Source organism: Lithobates pipiens, unplaced genomic scaffold, assembly GCF_037356315.1.
Source record: "Lithobates pipiens isolate NorthernLeopardFrog02 unplaced genomic scaffold, aLitPip1_a1.2 Scaffold_8, whole genome shotgun sequence".
Taxonomy (NCBI): domain Eukaryota; kingdom Metazoa; phylum Chordata; class Amphibia; order Anura; family Ranidae; genus Lithobates; species Lithobates pipiens.
The window spans coordinates 320,010,604-320,029,218 of NW_027507903.1; the positions used below are offsets into that span (position 1 = coordinate 320,010,604).

The following is an 18,615-nucleotide window of genomic DNA, read 5'->3' on the forward strand; positions in this document are numbered from 1 at the left end:
AGAGTGCTGCCCAACCAGTTAAAGCGGGAGTCCACCGGGACTCCGCGTTTTTTTTTTTTTTTTTAAAAGCCAGCAGCTACAAATACTGCAGCTGCTGACTTTTAAATAGTGACACTTACCTGTCCAGCGCGCCCGCGATGTCGGCACCCGAAGCCGATCGCTCGCTCGGCTGCCGGGTCCCGCCGCCATCTTGGGTATGGGAATCAGGAAATGGAGCCTTTCGGCTTCATTTCCTGGTTCCCTACTGCGCATGCGCGAGCCGCGCGGCGCAATCCGGACGGTCCCCGCTGCCTCTGGGAGCTGTGTGCTTCCCAGCAGGCAGCGGGGCACTTGCTGAAGGGGGCGGGAGCTTGCGGAACGGGGCGTAACGTACGCCCCGTTCCGCAGAGAGCTAGCCCGGAAGTGGGTGCAGTTACCTGGATTATCCAGGTAACTGCAACCCCCTCCCCCCTGAAAGGTGCCGATTGTGGCGCCGGAGGGGGGGGGGGGATTCCGATGAGCGGAGGTCCATTTTAGGGTGGACCTCCGCTTTAAGAGGAGATGCCCTGTCTGCAAGGAAAAACTAAGTGAATCCTGGATCAAGACACTCTGTGTCTTGTATCTCAAGCCTGGTTAGGGAAGAATCCCCATCCATTTCTGGTGATTTATTAGCAACCATTAAGGATGAGCTCAAGGCTACTTTTTCAGGCGTTCAGATGTAACTTGGCGGAAGGTCCTGGAACATCATGAGAGCCTAGAACCCCGCAGTCATCGTTGGAGCCCCAGGGGTGTTCTCAATTGATGGGAGGGGTGATGTCCCCTCTCAGGATTCTGTCTCTTTGGCCTTAGATGAATCTGATTCAGAGGAAGAAGAGGATGGTTCAGGGGCAGCCTCTAAGTATAAATTATCCTTAGAAGAAGTGGGAGGTCTCCTCAAGGTGATCTATGTGACCTTATGAATTGAAGAAAAGAAAGAGCTCTCCCTACATGATCGCATGTATGCAGGGCTAGGGGATTCCAGGAGTCGCACCTTCCCGGTCCATTCCCTGGTTTCTGATATGATCAAGAAGGAATGGTTAGAGCCCGAGAAGAAGCCATTTTTTTCTAGGGCGCACAAGAGAAGGTTCCCTTTTGAAGACCGTCCGGATTTTATTTGGAACAAGGTCCCCAAAGCAGGAGATTTTAGACTCCTTTTCTAAGCTATCGGCAGCAATTGCGTATATTGCAGATGCGGTCCGCATGACAGCCAGGTCAGCCGCCCTGACTAATTCTGTAAGAAGGGCCTTGTGGCTGAAAACTTGGCCAGGAGATGTGGCAGCAAAATAAAGACTTTTGCAAGGGATCTGTTATTCGGCTCAACATTAGAATCTATTTTTGACCGGATGGCGGACAAAAAGAAGTCATTCCCGGTCAAGAAAAAGCTAGTGCAGATGCGTAGACGTTTTTTTTGGGCCCCAAAGGGGCAACCGGAAGATGGGTCGCAGAACAAGAGGAAGCCCTGGGATGCACAAAAAACCCAGGGGTAGGGGTGGAGTGCTCCTCAATCCTCCTGCGTCCGCCACCAAGCCACAATGGCCTCACCCCTCAAGGTGGGCTCCAGGAGTTCCTCTCTGTGGGGGGCCATTACTAAATTTGTTCATTTTGAGAATGATTTCCCAGGGTTACCTGATAGAATTCACTGAGGCCCCTCCGCAAACCGCTGTTGTTCACAAACATCCCAAGGGATCCGGTCAAGGCTTTCGCCATGAAGTCCCTCATTCAGGATCTGATGTATCAAAGTCATTGTGCTGGTCCCGACAGAGGAACTGGGTCAGGGTTTATATTCACATGTATTCCTGGTCCGGAAGCCTTCAGGAAAGTTCCGTCTCATTTTAAACCTCAAAGTGCTGAACAGGTCGTGCAGTACAAGAGGTTTCGGATGGATTCCATCTTTTCTGTAAGGAACCTCCTGAATCACGAATGCTATATGGCATCTATAGATTTACAGGATGCCTATCTCCATGTTCTGATTTCCATCAGGTCACAGAGATATCTGAGATTGGCACTAAGGGAGGGAAGCAAGGTAGTTCAACTCCAGTTCAGAGCCCTCCCGTTCGGGACTGTCCTCGTCCCCGAGGGGGTTCACCAAGATTATGGCCGAGGTACTAGAGCCCAGACCAGGGATGGCCTGCAAAAAGATCTGGACAGAGCCTGCGCCCACCTGAAAGAGTTAGGTTGGATTGTAAATCTACAGAAATCAAATTTGGTCCCTGATCAGAAAGTGATCTTCCTGGGGTTTCGTATCAGCTCTGTGGATCAAAATATCTTTCTGCCGGAGGAGAAACAGGAGAAGTTGATGCAATTAGTGGCTCACCTACAGTCCAATCAGTCCCTGTCCATCAGGAAGATTATGTCAGTGTTGGGAACCTTGACTTCTTCCATTCCAGCGGTCCAATGGGCGAAGCACCATTTCAGGCCGCTGCAAACCTTTTTATTGAAGGTTTGGGACCACCAACAGAGTTTGTTGGATTCTCTGGTAAGGATCCCCTTCACAGTAAAGAGAATCTATAGTGGTGGAGGAACCAGGAGGTTCTTTCAGAGAGGCCGTTGAAGGTCCTTCCCAGTCCAGGTTTGGTTGACGACCAATGCCAGCTCCTGGGGTTGGGGGGCTCACATGGCCAGTCAGTGGATTCAGGACTCATGGTCCGCAGAGGAGGCAGGGAGGTCCTCAAACTGGAGGAAGCTGAAGTTAGTGGAAAGAGCGATGTTGGCCTTTTCAGATTTTGTCCAGGGACAACACGTCCAGGTCCTTTCGGACAACACCACTGCAGTGGCATACATAAACCGACAAGGGGGAACCAGAAGCAGGGCACTACAGGATCTGGAAAGGGGTATTCTGGCTTGGGCAGAGCAGCATACTCTATCATTGTCAGCGATCCACCTAAAAGGATCTCTAAACGAAATAGCAGATTTCCTCAGCAGGAACCAGGTCTTAGAGGCAGAATGGCAGTTGAATCCAGAGGTCTTCAGGTTGATTATAGAAAAATGGGGACAACCAAATGTAGATCTCTTTGCCACCCAGGGAAATGCCCAGGTCCCTCTCCTTCTTAAACAGGTACGAGCAGTCACTAGGAGTAGATACCTTGGCACACAGATGGAATTTTCACCTATGTTACGTCTTTCCCCCGTTTCAGTCGATACCTCGAGTAAGAAGCAAGATCAGGAGAGAAGATGCAAAGATAATTCTGATCACTCCATTTTGGCCCAAAAGACTCTGGTTCTTGGCCCTGCTACAGATGCAACTAAAACCTTACTGGCATCTTCCTCTAAGCCCTTGTACACAGGGTCAGAGAATCAGTCGGAATGTGTCCTATCGGACCGTGTCGTCGGATAATCCGACTGTGTGTGGTATGCATCGGACTGATTCCGTCGGAATATCCGTCGGACCCAATTTTCCAACATGTTGGAAATATTTCCCGACCAACTGGGCCGGTCGGACATACTCCGATCATGTGTAGCGAATTTTGATCGGACCAAGTGCCACGCATGCTCAGATCAAATTCCTACATCAAAGCTATTGGCTACTAGCCTGAATGTAGTCCCATCGTAACAAAATTACGTCATGTTCTGAAAGATCGGATTTTTCGACAACTTAGTCCGCCGGGGGTATGCAACAGTTTCGGACAAGATCCGACGGACAAAATCCGATGGAGAAAATCCGACGGATTTGGTTGTCGAAATCTCTGACCGTGTGTACAGGGGCTAAGACAGGATCTCCTCTTGCAGGGCCCTCTGGTTCATCAAGATCGAGCAAAGCTAAGACTCATGGCTTGGTTTCTGAGGAGCAGCTCTCTCAGACAAGTTGGTGGCTACCCTGATGTCCAGTAGGAAAAAGGTCACAAGGGCAATATACTTCAAATATTGGTAAGCGTTCAATTCCTGGTGCAAAACTTCTGCAAGATTGCCAAGACAAATTGCATCAGTATTGGAGTTTCTGCAAGAAGGGGTGGACAATAACCTAGCAATCAGCACCCTGGTTTTCTTGGAGAAACGTATTGCTTCAGACTCTTTAGTGACCAGATTTTTCAAAGCACTTTCTTGGTCTAGATCAGTCGTGACTAAGAATTGGCCAGTATGGGACTTGCCCTAACCAGGGATCCCTTTGAACCTATTAATTTGGCCTCCCTGAAATTGATTGTTAAACATATATTTTTTTTTTTTTTTTTTTTTTTTTAGTGGCCTTTACATCAGCTCGCAGAGTCAGTGAGTTGCAGGCCTTGTCAATCGGAGCCTTTTTTTCTGTTTTTCCAGATAGGATAGTCCTAAAAACGGATCCTAATTTTTTGCCCAAAGTGGCGCCAGTTCAGAACCGATCTCAGGAAATTATTCTTCCTACATTCTGCTGTAATCCATCGGGTAAGAATGAAAACAAGAATTCCATACCTTGGATCTTAAGAGAGCAGTCCTAAGTTATTTGGAAGCCACTAAGGACTTGTGGATGCACTATTTATTTTATTTTCAGGCAATAAAAAGGGAAAGCAAGCTTCCAGAGGACCCATAGCAAGATGGTTAAGGATGGGTATTGCGGAAGCCTATTCCTGTACTGGCCAGAGGAGTCCAGTGAGTAGGCTCATTCCACAAGGGCTACAACGGTGAGTTGGGCAGAGAAAGCTGGCGCCACCCCCGAACAGATATGTAAGGCAGCTACCTGGTCAAGTCTGATGACCTTTGCCTGCCATTATAGATTAGATCTCATGGCTGGGGATCAGGCTTTTGGAAGGAAAGTCTTACAGGCTGTTTTCCCGTCCTGAATGGAGTAAGTCTCGGTAATCCTCTCGGGTGGCTGTCCTGAAAGTCGTTTTGGAAAATTTCAAGTTAGACTTACCAGAAACTTGTTTTCCAATAGACTTTCAGGACAGCAGTAACCCGCCCTGTTTTATGTTATGGCTGTAATACTATGATTTAACTGTCACTTATGTGTTGCAGCCAGGGTCGGAGAGTCTCTACAAACAACTGAGGAGGCTGCGTGGAGGCTTTCCTTTTTAAAAGCTCTGATGGAGGAGGTGTTTCCTTTTGGGAGGTGGAGCCACAATCTCTTGGGTGGCTGTCCTGAAAGTCTATTGGAAAACAAGTTACCAGTAAGTCTAACTTGAAATTTTCACCATCCAGCCACCAGAGTGGAGGATGTTGAGAAAGATTTGCAAACCCAGAAACTCGCGGCCCCCCGGGTGCAATCTCAACAAGTAGACTGCTATATTTTAATATGGAGTCTACCTCTATGCTTTATTGGCACAGATTGGCTTATCGTGAGCGTTCCATTAGCTCTGCTTTTGACACTACCCCTCTTTGGTTATTTGTGTTCTTGACTTCCTAATAAATTCATGTTCTACCCCCCCCACACCTGGGGGTATGGTTTGTGTGTGTGTGTGGGGGGGGGGGGGGGTAAGTTTACGGAACGTTCTGATTAATATGTATGCCAATGTTGTACATTCAGTTTTCATTTTCCCCCAGGTCGCGGTGCGTACATTGCTAATTCTTAATCTTCTTGTCTCTTTCTTTGTCTTAATCTGCTATCTATGTTCTCTTGCCTTTCCACTCCAGGAACTTTTGGGATGCTGTGACTTGAAGAGGGTCCCTCCTGTTGTTTTTGGCTCGTCACCTGGCAACCAGGGTTGGATAAAAATTTGGATTCTCCATTCTTTTATTTTCAGCCCCCCAGTTATTGCCATGACACACATTCCCTAAATGTCAATGGTCTTAATTCAAATTTTAAGAGGCATCTGGCACTGAAGTAATTCCGGTCCTCAGGGGCAAATGCGATTTTTGTACAAGAGACGCACTTTGATAGGAGGGGCACATTAGAGTTTGCAGATAGACACTATTCTCCTACCTATCTAGCCTCCAGTTAATGGAAGAAGGCTGGAGTAGCAATTTTTGATAAAAAGAAGTTCCCTATTTTTGCATACCTACACGTACGCTGACACTCAAGGCCAGTATCTCATTCTTAGCCCCTGTACACACGGTCGGACATTCGGCCAACCAAATCCGACGGATTGTGTCCGAAACTGTTGCATACACATGGTCGGACCAAGTTGTCGGAAAATCCGATCATTCAGAACGTGATTTCATTACGACGGGACTACGTTCAGGCTAGTAGCCAATAGCTTTGGTGTAGGAATTTGATCTGAGCATGCGTGGCACTTTGTCCGATCGGAATTCTCTACACATGATCGGAGTATGTCCGATCGGACCAGTTTGTTGGAAAATTGGGTCCGACGGATATTCCGACGGAATCGGTCCGATGCATACCACACACAGTCGGATTATCCGACAACACGGTCCGATAGGACACATTCCGACGGATTCTCCGACCGTGTGTACAAGGGCTTAGAGGCAAATGGCAACATGTAGACGTCACGTTTTGTAATATACAGTATATGCACCCAATGTTAGTCAATCAGCCTTCCTCGCCCACGTCTATAACCGTCTATTTAGTTCAGATTACACATATCTCATACGTTGCCATCAGCTTAATGAATCCCTGCTTAAGCATGAACCCACAAGGAAGGAATTGGAATCTGCTCTTAGACTTTATTTTGTAGAGAATTGTAAACCAGAGATGTCCTCTGACACCCTCTGGGAGGTCCATAAGATAGTGGTGAAGGGGCAGTGTATTGCCCTCTCAAGGGCCTAGAAAAAGAACACCAAACTTTAGTAACAGCAAGTTGAAACTAGACTCCGTGCCTTTGAATACCTGACTGTATTACTTACTTATGTGAAATGGTTCAATTATACATTTCAAAGAACCTTGCCTTGGGCAAGATAGAAATAACTTGTGTGCAACTGTGACAGGCCTTCTACGATAAGGACAATAAGGACCTCTCTGTTAGCCCGTAAATGGCAAAAGCAAACCCGATTGGGGCCCCTCAGAAGGTGTGGGATGAGTGAATCGTTTTTCACTATCACCCTGAACACATTGCTCAGATTTTTCATAACTTCTATTCCCATCTTTATAATAATCCAACTATCACACTTTCCACCTACGGAAGGCTTTTGCGTGCGTCTACATGACTATCTTTCACGTAGTGGTATCCCTAAACTGAATAACTACCCTAGTCACTTAACGCCTCAATCACAGAGGTAGAGGAAACCCTTAATTCTTTTTCCACCCATAAGGCTCCTGGCTCTGTCGGCCTCCTATATGAATATTATAAGGCCTTTTTAACCTATTTTTCTGCCACATATGACCAGACTTTTTTAATGTGTGTGTGTGGGGGTTTTTTTTTTTTTTAAATAAAGAAGTGATCCCAAGGGACATACAATCTTCTTTTCTCGCTCTAATAAGATAAGGATCACGCATCTTTCATCATGGATACATAAAGGTCAGGTGGGTTTTGTCCCCTGGAAACAAGCAGGGGACAACACCAGAAGGGTAATTTTAACCTTTTTAAATGTTATTAATAGGAAAAAAAAGGGAATTCTGCTTAGCTTAGATGCTGAGAAAGCCTTTGATAGGCTAAGCTGGCCCTTTTTATTTACTACTCTTGAACACTTGAGGTTTAGGAGCGCTATACACAGAGCGATTAGACACTTATACACGGCGCCACCTGCCAAAGTTAAACACCTTCCTACTGGGTACTTTTACTCCCTTTCTGTCCAGGCCAATTTTCAGCTTTCAGTGCGTTCACACTTTGAATGGCAATTGCTCAGTCATGCAACACTGTAGATGAGACTTTTTTTTTTTTTGCATTTGTTTCACACAAATCGTTTTTTTTTTTTTTTTTTTTTTATTCACCACTGTTTTATTTAGCAAAAAAAATGAAAAAAGACTGAACATTATGAGAAAAAAACGAAATATTTTCATAGTTTTTTTATAAAAAATTTCAAACAGGTAATTTTTCTCCTTCACTGATGTGCACTGATGAGGCTGCACTAATGGGCAATAATAGACTGCACTGATGGGAATTAATAGGCACTGATGGGTGATACTGATGAGGAGGCAATGATAGGCACTGAATGGCAGCACTGGTGGATACTGATTGACAGCACCTTTGGGACTGTACTGATACCCATGCCCTGATTATTAGTGTACATGTCCCTTTTACACAAGCCAGTTATCGGCTCACCTCTTCTCGTGCTGTCAGTGTAAGGAAAAGCATGCCGATAACTGTCTTCTGTTTACATCATGATCAGCTGTGATTGGACACAGCTGATGAGGATGGTAAAGAGCCACCGATTGGATCTTTACCTCAATCTGTGATCAGCAGTGCCTGGAGGATACTGCAATCACAGAGTGCACCGCCCGTGTGCCACAGCGGGCGCACGGCAGGTGCAAAAATGGGAGGAGCTCATATGACACCCTTCCAGAACTGGCTGGCCATGCTGTAGCTCTCATTCGGCTATAGTGCAGTCAGCAAGTGGTTAGAACCCCATTTGCCGACTCCCCCCTCTTTTACCATCTCCAATGGGATGAAACAAGGCTGCCCTCTTCCCCCCTTGCTTTTTTCTCTGTACATTGAGCCCCTGGCAGTCCAAATATGCCATGATCCGGCTATACATGGAGTTCAGGTTAGGGGATGGGAATTTAAAATGTAACTGTTCGCTGATGACATCCTGCTTACCCTAAAGCAGCCCCGGGTAAACTTTCCTAACCCGCACCAACTTCTTGATGAATTTGGTGCTTTGTCAGACTATAAAGTGAATATTTCTAAATCAAGGGATTTACTAATTTATATCCCTCCCTCCATGGTTCAGCTACTGTCAGGCTGTTTTTCATACACTTGAAAGCCTGCTGCCATTAAATACCTTGCCGTTCAAATAACTTCCCAATATGAATCCCTTTGTGGTGCTAACTTTAAACTGTTGTTCGCCTTAATAAGAACCCTGCTAGCTTGTTGTAAACGCCATCGGATTTCCTGGTTGGGCCGCATTGCTTTTGGGAAAAATTACTGTACTGCCCAAACTCTTGTAATGTTTTGCTACGGCACCTGTCCCTGTACCTACTGTACATCTGAGGCACCTACAGACTGGTCTTCTAAACTTTGGGGTTACAAGCAGCATAAAGTAGCTAACTGTTTTTTTTTTTGCCTCCAGGAATGATGGGGGTTTGGCTTTCCCTAATCTCTTATATCTGTATTTTAATGCATCCCAACTGAAAGCAATTGCCCCTGGGCTACCCTACCTGCATACAACCATTGGACTGAAATTAATAAATTATGGTTAGCCTCAGTCCATCCAAATAATGTGCTGTGGAGCGTGGACACTGACGTTCCCTTTTCGTCTCTCTTGCATACCACGACATATCTTCGGAAACCATTAAAACAGAAACGTTCTCTCATGTCTGATACTTCTTTACTGACATCTTTCTTGTTCAACCCCAATATGCCAGATAGTCTTCCCAAATTACCTCCCCTTGGATCTCGGCTAACTTTTTTTAATTTTGGCCACCTAGTCGATCCTATAACCCGAAAGCAAATCTACTTCATTCAAAGCTATTTGGGTGGGGGGGGGGGGGGGATTTTTGGTTACCTCCAGATACGCCACTATGCGCTCTCCTTTTTTTCCCACATTGCAGTTCTCTAAACTGTCTTTTTGACCACTAGTCCTAGTGGGCCTGTCGCAAAAAGTCTTAATTTCCAGTATTGGGAAATGTAGCTATATGCTTAAGTGGGAACAGGCGATTAGGGAGGAGTTGCGGCGGGTGATGTGGTCTCAAGCTCTATTTTCACCATTTATAAGTAGAACGCTTCTAAAATACTATATTTTTGGTACTTGACTCCCTCATGCCACTATGCCATTTACCCTAAGTTGCAGTTCACTGAGTAAAATAAGTATTTGATCCCCAAGCAAAACATGACTTAGTACTTGGTGGAGAATCCCTTGTTGGCAAGCAAGAGGTAAGGTGGTCCTTGTAGTTAGTGACCACACATCTCAGGAGGGATTTTTTACAGATCTTCTCTAAATATTTAAGTTTTTTTTGGCTGTCTCTCAAATTTTCAGCCCCCCTAATACATTTTCAATAGGATTAAATCATTTGTTACCCTGAAAAACAAAAATAAAAGATCCTGTTACTTTAAAGCAAGTTATGCAACACAGTGCTTGTGCTGTTTAATTTGGCCCCCTCTATCACCTGAAATACCTGGTTGATCCTGCCTGGTTCATGCCCACACCCCCCCCCCCCCCTGTAAACTGACCACGGTTTTTCATGGCTGCTTAGCCCTGACACCATGGTCAAGTTACATGCCTCCATCATCCACAGCTCTCCTGTCCTCCTCCTCCCCCCGCCTGTAAATTAGTGACAGTGCCTGCCCCGCCCCTCCTGCTGCTGAAATTACATTTACATTTTTCATACAATCGTCTGTGTTTAATAATGTAAGGTGCCTCAATGCGGCAAAGTTGGCCTGTACCTTTAGCAGAAAAATAGCCCCAGAACATCATGTTTTCACCTCTGTGTTTGACTGTAGGGATGGTGTTCTTGGGGTCAAAGTCAGTATTTTTCTTCCTCCAAACACGGCAAGTCGAGTTAAGGCCAAAGTGCTAAATTGTGGTCTCATGTAACCACAGTACTTTCTCCCAATCCTCCTCTGAATCATTTATCGTGTTCATTAGCATGACTGTACATGTGCCTTCTTGAGGAGGGGGACTCAGTGTTTGGAGAAAGAAAAATGCTGACTATGACCCTAAGAACACCATCACTCCAGTCAAGCACAGAGGTGTAAATATTATTATGCTTTGGGGTTGTTTCTCTGCTTAAGGTACATGCTGACTTTGCCACATTGAGGGGCCAATGGACGGGCCATGCATTGTATTCTTGGATGAGAACCTTCTACCCTCAGCCAGAACACTGAAAATGGGTCATGAATAGGTTTTCAGCATAACAATGACCAAAAACATTCCACCAAGGCAACAAAGGAATGGAGAAGCACATTAAGGTCATGGAGTGGCCCAGCCAGTCTCCAGACCTTAATCCTATAGAAAATTTATAGAGGGGGCTTTGAGCTGCCAAGCGACAGCCAACTGACCTTAAGGATTTGGAGAATAAATGTAAAGAAGAGTGGACCAAAATCCCTTCTGAGATGTGTGCAAACCTGGTCACTAACTACAAGAAATGTTTTACCTCTGTGCTTGCCAACAAGGGTCTCTCCACCAAGTACTAAGTCATGTTTTGCTTGGGGTCATATACTTATTTTACTCACCGAACTGCAACTCAATTTGTAACATTTGTATCATGTTTTTTTTTTCTGGATTTTGGGTTGATATTCTGTCTCCATCATTTAATATACACCTATGATAAAAAAAATTGTAGACTCTTCATTTCTTTGTAAGTGTGCAAACCCCCCCACTGTATATTCCTGAGAAGGATTGCCTCAGGATTGTTTTATGCCACTTTACATATGTCGATTTATATTTACTATTTATTTACTTATTAGTATCTGATGGTTTTTCTTTATTCTTCTGGTTCCAGTTTGCTTTAAATTGGATTTATGTCTTACTTTTTAACCAGATGTATTTCCTGCCTTAAAGTGGTTGTAAACTCTTACAAACCACTTTGACCTACAGGTAAGCCTAGATTAAGTCTTACCTGTAGGTCCAATAAATATCTCCTAAACCTACACAGTTTAGGAGATATTTACTAAAAGACAGGCACCTCTGCTAACGGCTATATGCAGTGGCGGCTCCCATACGCATGTGCGGGAGTGACGTCATCGCTGCTCCGGCGCTGTGCGTGGCTGGAGCAGCGATACCCGGAAGAAGATGGACGCTCCGTACTACAGGGGACAGCAGTAACATCGCTGGCTCCTGTCAGGTAAGTGACACATAATGGGCTACTATGCGATGCCCATTATGCTTTACCTTTGCAGGGAGACAAAGAAGAAGTAAACCAATCAGGGTTTACTTCTTCTTTAAGAAGAGCAGATAGCCCAAAACTGTTATTATACTATGGAAATAATCCTGTTATTTTTCTTTATTTCTTAATAAATCTTTAAAGCAGAATAACATCTAAGCACCACAAACAAAACATGCTACTTGGTTAATTTGTAATATTCAAAGCAAACTCCCCCATCCATCCACGTGCCCATGCTTTAAAGAAACGTCACTTTGAAAAACACCTCCTAGTATTTCTTGCTGTGGCCATCTTGAGTGAGGGCAGACGATTCATGTTGCATTTTTTTCCATGAAATTCATCAGCCCTTAGGCTGAATTCATACCTATGCATTTTTAGTGCTTTTTGCATTTTGCAGATTTGCACTACAGTCCATTTAACATAATTTCCTATGGAACACGTTCTGTAGTGCAAATATGCAAAAATCTAGTCTTAAGCCTAGTACACATCATTCGTTTTTTTTTTTTTGAACCCAGCGGGTTGATCGAAAAAAAAAAAACGTACAGCTCAGGTTGGAGCCGGTGTACTAGCAAGTCAATGTTAGTACAGTGATCTCTCCTCCCCTGCCCTGGGGCGGTGCGCTTGCAGGACAGGAAAAAGTCCTGCAAGCAGCATCTTTGAGGCGGTGCAGGAGTGGTATATACACTGCTCCTCCACTGCCATTGAAATCCGTGGGCAGTGCTGCCGAAGCACCTGCAAAGGGCTTCGGCGCGGCGCTTTGCGGGCACTTTTAACCCTTTATTCGGCCACTAGCGGGGTTTTAAAAGCGCCCCGCTAGTGGCCGAAAAGCGCCGCCTAAACTAGCAGTGCCTTACTGCTAGTGCCCCCCTGCCCCAGTGTGAAAGTAGCCTTAGTGCTGCAACCCCTGGAACATTCTTTCTATATTGGAGGCCTTTGGGACACCTAGGATGACCACTCTTTATACCTAGCCCGGGTGTGACTCGCTTTCAATTTGAACTATATGAGCGTGTGTTTGTGTGTGTGTGCATGAAAAACTTCTGACACTGACCAGCCCCTCAGCCCCCCCGTTTTACTCACCTGAGCCCATTTGTTCCCTCTGTGGATGTGCGCTCACCTTCTCTGCCCAGGGTTCTTGGCTCTTGATTAGATAGATTGATGGCAGCACAGCCATTGACGCCCGCTTAACCACCTCGCGCCCGCCCTATAGCCGAATGACGGCCGTAGAACAGGCGCGTTCGTCCGGGAGGCCGTCCCTGGACGTCCTAATGTTTACTTCCGCAATGCGCGCCGCCGCGGGCGCGCATCGCGGAAGTTCTGTGTTCGCCGTGTCCCCCGGGGACAGGCAAACACAGATCGCTGTAAACGGCCAATCACAGCGGCCGTTTTCAGCGTGATCGGCGTGTCCAATGGGAGATGATCTCATATGTAAACATATGAGATTATCTCTCAGCGCCGCTCTCCCTCCTCACACAGACAGTGTGAGAGGGGAGAGATGAACGGCTGCAGCGGCAGCTGTTCTGCCTTGAGTTGATAAAAAAAAAAGTAAAAAAAAAAAGTGCCATCCTCCCCCAGCAGTGCCATCCTCCCCCAGCAGTGCCATCCTCCCCCAGCAGTGCCATCCTCCCCAGTGCTACCTGCCCCCAGTGCCATTTGTCCCCAGTGCCATCTGTCATCAGTGCCACGTATAAGTGCCATCTGTCATCAGTGCCACGTGTCATCAGTGCCACATAGTGCCATCTGTCATCAGTGCCATCTGTCATCAGTGCCACGTATCAGTGCCATTTGTCATCAGTGCCACGTGTCAATGCCACTTATCAGTGCCATCTGTCATCAGTGTCACGCGTCATCGGTGCCATGTATTAGTGCCATCTGTCATCGGTGGCACGTGTCTTCAGTGCCACATATTAGTGCCACGTGTCATCAGTGCCACATATTAGTGCCATCTGTCATCAGTGCCACGTATAAGTGTCATCATTGCCACGTATCAGTGCCATCTGTCATCAGTGTCACGTGTCATTGTCCTGGTGCTTCAAAAGTGTAATAAATAGTCAACAAGTTAGATGTGTAATTTATGTTCCTAGAACACATGATGGCGCTACCTGCATGTTGGGCCTCTCTATGTGACCAGGCTGTGAAAAAGTCCCACACACGTGGTATTGTAATACTCAGGAGGAGTAGCAGAATTTTTTGGGGGGTGTCATTTGTGGTATACACATGCCATGTGAGAGAAATAACCTATTACAATGACAATTTTGTGGAGAAAAAAAAAATGAAAAATCTTAATTTTGCAAAGAATTGTGGGAAAAAAATGACAACATCAAAAAGCTCACTATGCCTCTTACTAAATACCTTGGAATGTCTACTTTCCAAAAAGGGGTCATTTGGGGGGTATTTGTACTTTCCTGACTTGTTCGGGTCACAAGAAGCGAGATAGGCCACCAGTACATCAGATGTGATCAATTTTGTGCGATTCGCACCACAGCTTGTAGACTCTCTAACTTTCACAAAGACCAAATAATATCCACTAATTTGGGTTATTGTTACCAAAGATATGTAGCAGTATAAATTGTGGCCAAAATTTATGAAGAAAAATTAATAATTTGCATAATTCTGTGACAGAAACAAAGAAATATGCGTTTTTTTTCAAAATTTTCGGTCTTTTTTCATTTATAGCGCAAAAAATAAAAACCCCAGAGGTGATCAAATACCACCAAAAGAAAGCTCTATTTGTGTGACAAAAAGGACAAAAAATTCATTTGGGTACAGTGTTGCATGACTGAGTAATTGTCATTCAAAGTGTGAGAGCACCAAAAGCTGAAAATTGGTCTGGGCAGGAAGGGTGTTTAAGTGCCCAGTAAGCAAGTGGTTAAAGAGGGATTTCACTGTAAAAAAAAAAAAAATATTAAAAGCCAACAGCTACAAATACTCCAACTGCTGACTTTTAATAAATGGACACTCACCTGTCCCAGGATCCAGCGATGCCGGCAGCCGAGGCCGATCGATCCGGCTTCACTTCCCGGTTCCCTACCGCACATGCGCGAGTTGCGCAGCGCAATAGGAATGGTCCGCGCTGTCTCTGGGACCCATGTGTGTCCCAGCAGACAGTGCACTGGGACAGGAAGAGGCATAGACTCCCACTCTTAGACACCCCCCTCCCCCCTGAAAGGTGCCAACCGTGACACCGGAGGGGGGGAGGGTTCCGATGACCGGAAGTTCCACTTTAGGGTGGAACCCCGCTTTAAACAATAAATTGTTGACTGCGCTAACCCTTATATTATATTATATCCTTAATGATACACCACTAAAGTTATCCAAACAAATCCCACAAAAAACAGCTTCTATGCGTTTCACAAATACAATTGCGTCATCAGGAAGCTTCCTGATGACGTAATTGTATTTGCGAAACTCGTAGAGGCTGCTGGGAAATAACACTACGTCACTTCCTGCCAAACCACGAGGCTTAAGACATGCCGCAATAGGAGCACTGTGATAATAGGAATAAACTGATATCTCCATCTAAACTGCTGGAAAAGTTGGGTGCCGACATATAGGCACACTATAATGTGAGTGAAACAGCCTTCTTTTTAACTTTTTCTTATAATAAGTGATATATATATTGCGCAATGATTTTTTGTCCATTTTTTTTGAGGACGAATATTCCCTATATTCAACTACTGGGAGCAGCATAGACCTAAGTGGAGTGGTTATCCCTGTTAATGAACCAAAGGCAATTTATATACTAATATCTGGTGAGTGGCCAATACCTTTGGTGGTGGTGTAGTCACTATACTGGTGGATAAAGCACATGGAATCACGGATGCAAGAGATATATGCATAGGAGTAATTTCACACACAGTGGAGAGTTTTGCAGTTGCACTAACTGCTGGCATATTTAAACCAGCAGTAACATTGGACACTTATATCTAATTTAAAAAGTATTTTGTGCTATTTATTGTTCTATCTTTCTATAAATTTGGAGGATTGTTAGAATTTTTGTGCACTACTTAATAATTCACCTAAGTAATATAGGCACTGGTATACTGTATATAATGAAGGTTTATTGCACTATAATATTTATATGATTTGTTTTGGAAAATCTTTTTGGGATTTGTTTGGATAACTTTAGTGGTGTATCATTAAGGATATTATATAAGGTTTAGCGCAGTCAACACTTTGTTTCACATTTGTTTTCCACCTCTAAGTGGAATACAGTATATATTTGACCGCAGCAAACAAATAAAAAAAATTTCATAGTAGTGGGGTCACATTACACTATAAGGAATTTTAGTAATAATTTAGCAATATTCTATTTTGCCAGTGACCACATATTTAAATTCATTGGCTCCCGCTGCTGTCAATTAAATCCAATGACCAGGGGGACGGGGTCGAGTCCAGCATTCTGTGTCTATGTGTGCAAATGCTGGACTTGGGAGCGCGCCCGCAAGGTAACCCTCAGGGAGAGCGATTCTCCCAGGGGGTTAACCGATGCGAGGAGAAGCTGTGAGCGCCACCAGGGGACCCCAGAAGATGAGGTTCGGGGCCGCACTGTGCAGTTTGTTTTAATTGTTATTTTAAAACAAAAGAAAAAGAAAGTTTATAATCACTTTAAGCTTAGACAAAAAAAAAAATGGAATCTAGTTTCTATACAGAACTGCACAAGATTTTGCACACTCTAATGTTACTAAATCAACTCCTGTGAGTTCAAGTTGCCATAGTAATGTCCTGCATTAACAGTGTGTCCCTGTCTGCCAGATTAAAGTGGTTGTATAGGTAAATCTGTAACTTTGACCTACAGGTAAGCCTATAATAAGGCTTACCTGTAGGTAAAAAGAATATCTCTTAAACCTCTAAAGTTTAGGATATTCTCCTCGCAATGCGCTGCTGACTTCAGTGGCGCATGCACAATGGGGATTCTCGGCTGAAAGTCCAGCAGACGCCAGACCCTGCCGGTAAGAAAACTCCCACGCCCATGTGCGGGAGTGACCACATCACAGCGCCGGAACCACGATACCTGGAAGACACGCCGAGGAAACCTGTCAGCTCAATCGGCATGGACCAAGTGAGATGCCGGCGCCTCGTTCTAAGGTAAGTATTTCATAATGAGCTAGTATGTGGTGCGTACTAGCTCATTATGCCTTTTCCCTTACAGGTGTAAAAAAAAAAAAAAGTCAGCGGGTTTACTCCCGCTTTAAATAACCCTTGGCATAGTCTAGACTCTAGAGGTATCTGGTGGCAGAAATAAATTAGTGTGGAGGACAGCATCAGAAAGTAGATGGGTATTGCAACCAAAGTTGTTTTTTTTTTTTTTTTTTTAATACTATACATGTCAAGTTTGTTTTTTAATGCTAAGCCCACTTTAAGTTTTACAAATAAATGCTAATGCATTTCTCTTTTTATCCTAGAGTGCTGCTGGCTGACAAAAGAAGATTCTGGAAAAGAAAGTGTTATTTTGGTAGTTTTGGTTAGTTCTGGAGGAGGTTTTTTTTACAACTACATTTTTTTTTTCCATTTCGTTTGCTTTTTCTGGATTAGAAGTTAGAGCTTTCTTTAGTCAAAAATAAAATGTTATATATAATTTAATCACTCCATTGTCAACATATAGCGTACCATTGTCTTCTCTGTCAATTGTGCAACACCTTTGAGGAATGCCATGAAAAGGACTAATTAGATTATTATTAGTTATATTTCTTTTGTGCTTTATAGCAGAACTATATTTCTTTCTAGCTGTATCTTTATTAAAAGTAAAATTGCAGCTTCTACTGCTGTTTTCTGTTTCAATGTTCACTGAATTTTGAAGGTATCATAATAAACGTGAAAGCTTCTCTCATCTATTACTCAGTGGCAACAAGTGTGTTTGTTTTTTTGTTTCATTTTTCTCATTATGTAAATATTAAAAGACATTTTTTGCAGCCTAGCATCTGTTCACACACACCTTTATTCTGAGTCGGTGACTCTGAAAGTAGAAAAGCCAGAGACGGCAAGGCAACTGGCCTTTTCAGAAGCAGGTCTGGAATGTCAGCCTCTGTATTTCCCAGTATGGTTTGCTTTAGGTGATAAGTTTCAGTAGAAAGCCATTTTAAGCTAATCTCAGATGATTTGGTCTTGTTGCACTAGTAGCACAGTAGACCTATTTTTATGTAAAAAAATAAAAAATTCAAAGCAGTGGATAAGGCCTCTTTCACACGGGTGGCTGTTCTGCTGCTGTTAAAATCAGGTTTTTTTATTTTGAAATTCCAAGACTCCAGGCACAGCGATCACTTGCAGTTGTACATTGAGATTAGCAGCGTTTCCATGTGTTTACATGCGGCTGTGTTTAGCTGCGGTGGAACATGTACAGATATCTGCACTAAATCGGCCCTGGACGCAATCAAATTAATTTTTTCCCACCGCACAAAACCCCATGTAACAAAACCGTTACTACATGCAGTGTGTGAATTAAGCCATAGGAAAGCTTTGTATGAGCTTAGGTGCGGTAGATAGATGAATTTATCTGCAGCTAAAAGCTAAATTTTATCCATCCGTGTGAAAGGGGCGTTATACTGGAAGGTATGCACATGTAAACTTAAAGCGGGAGTCCGCCGGGACTCCGTGTTTTTTTTTTTTTTTTTTTTTTTAAAGCCAGCAGCTACAAATACTGCAGCTGCTGACTTTTAAAATAGTGACACTTGCCTGTTCAGCGTGCCCGCGATGTCGGCACCCGAAGCCGATCTCTCGATCGTCTCTCGGGTGCTGCTGCCGCCATCTTGGGTATGGGAATCAGGAAGTGGAGCCTTTCGGCTTCATTTCCCGGTTCCCTACTGCGCATGCGCTAG

General features: G+C 44.4%; 1 protein-coding gene across 1 annotated transcript in view; it reads left to right on the plus strand.

The window, feature by feature from the left end:
- The window catches only part of LOC143961386 (uncharacterized), a 111,888-nt gene extending 94,251 nt beyond the window's left edge, over nt 1–17,637 (plus strand). Inside the window, exon 8 of the mRNA XM_077470652.1 lies at nt 17,206–17,637. Coding sequence (XP_077326778.1) covers nt 17,206–17,207 — 2 coding nt within the window. The 3' untranslated portion in view covers nt 17,208–17,637. The remainder of the gene's footprint in view (nt 1–17,205) is intronic.
- Nucleotides 17,638–18,615: the final 978 nt, after the last annotated feature.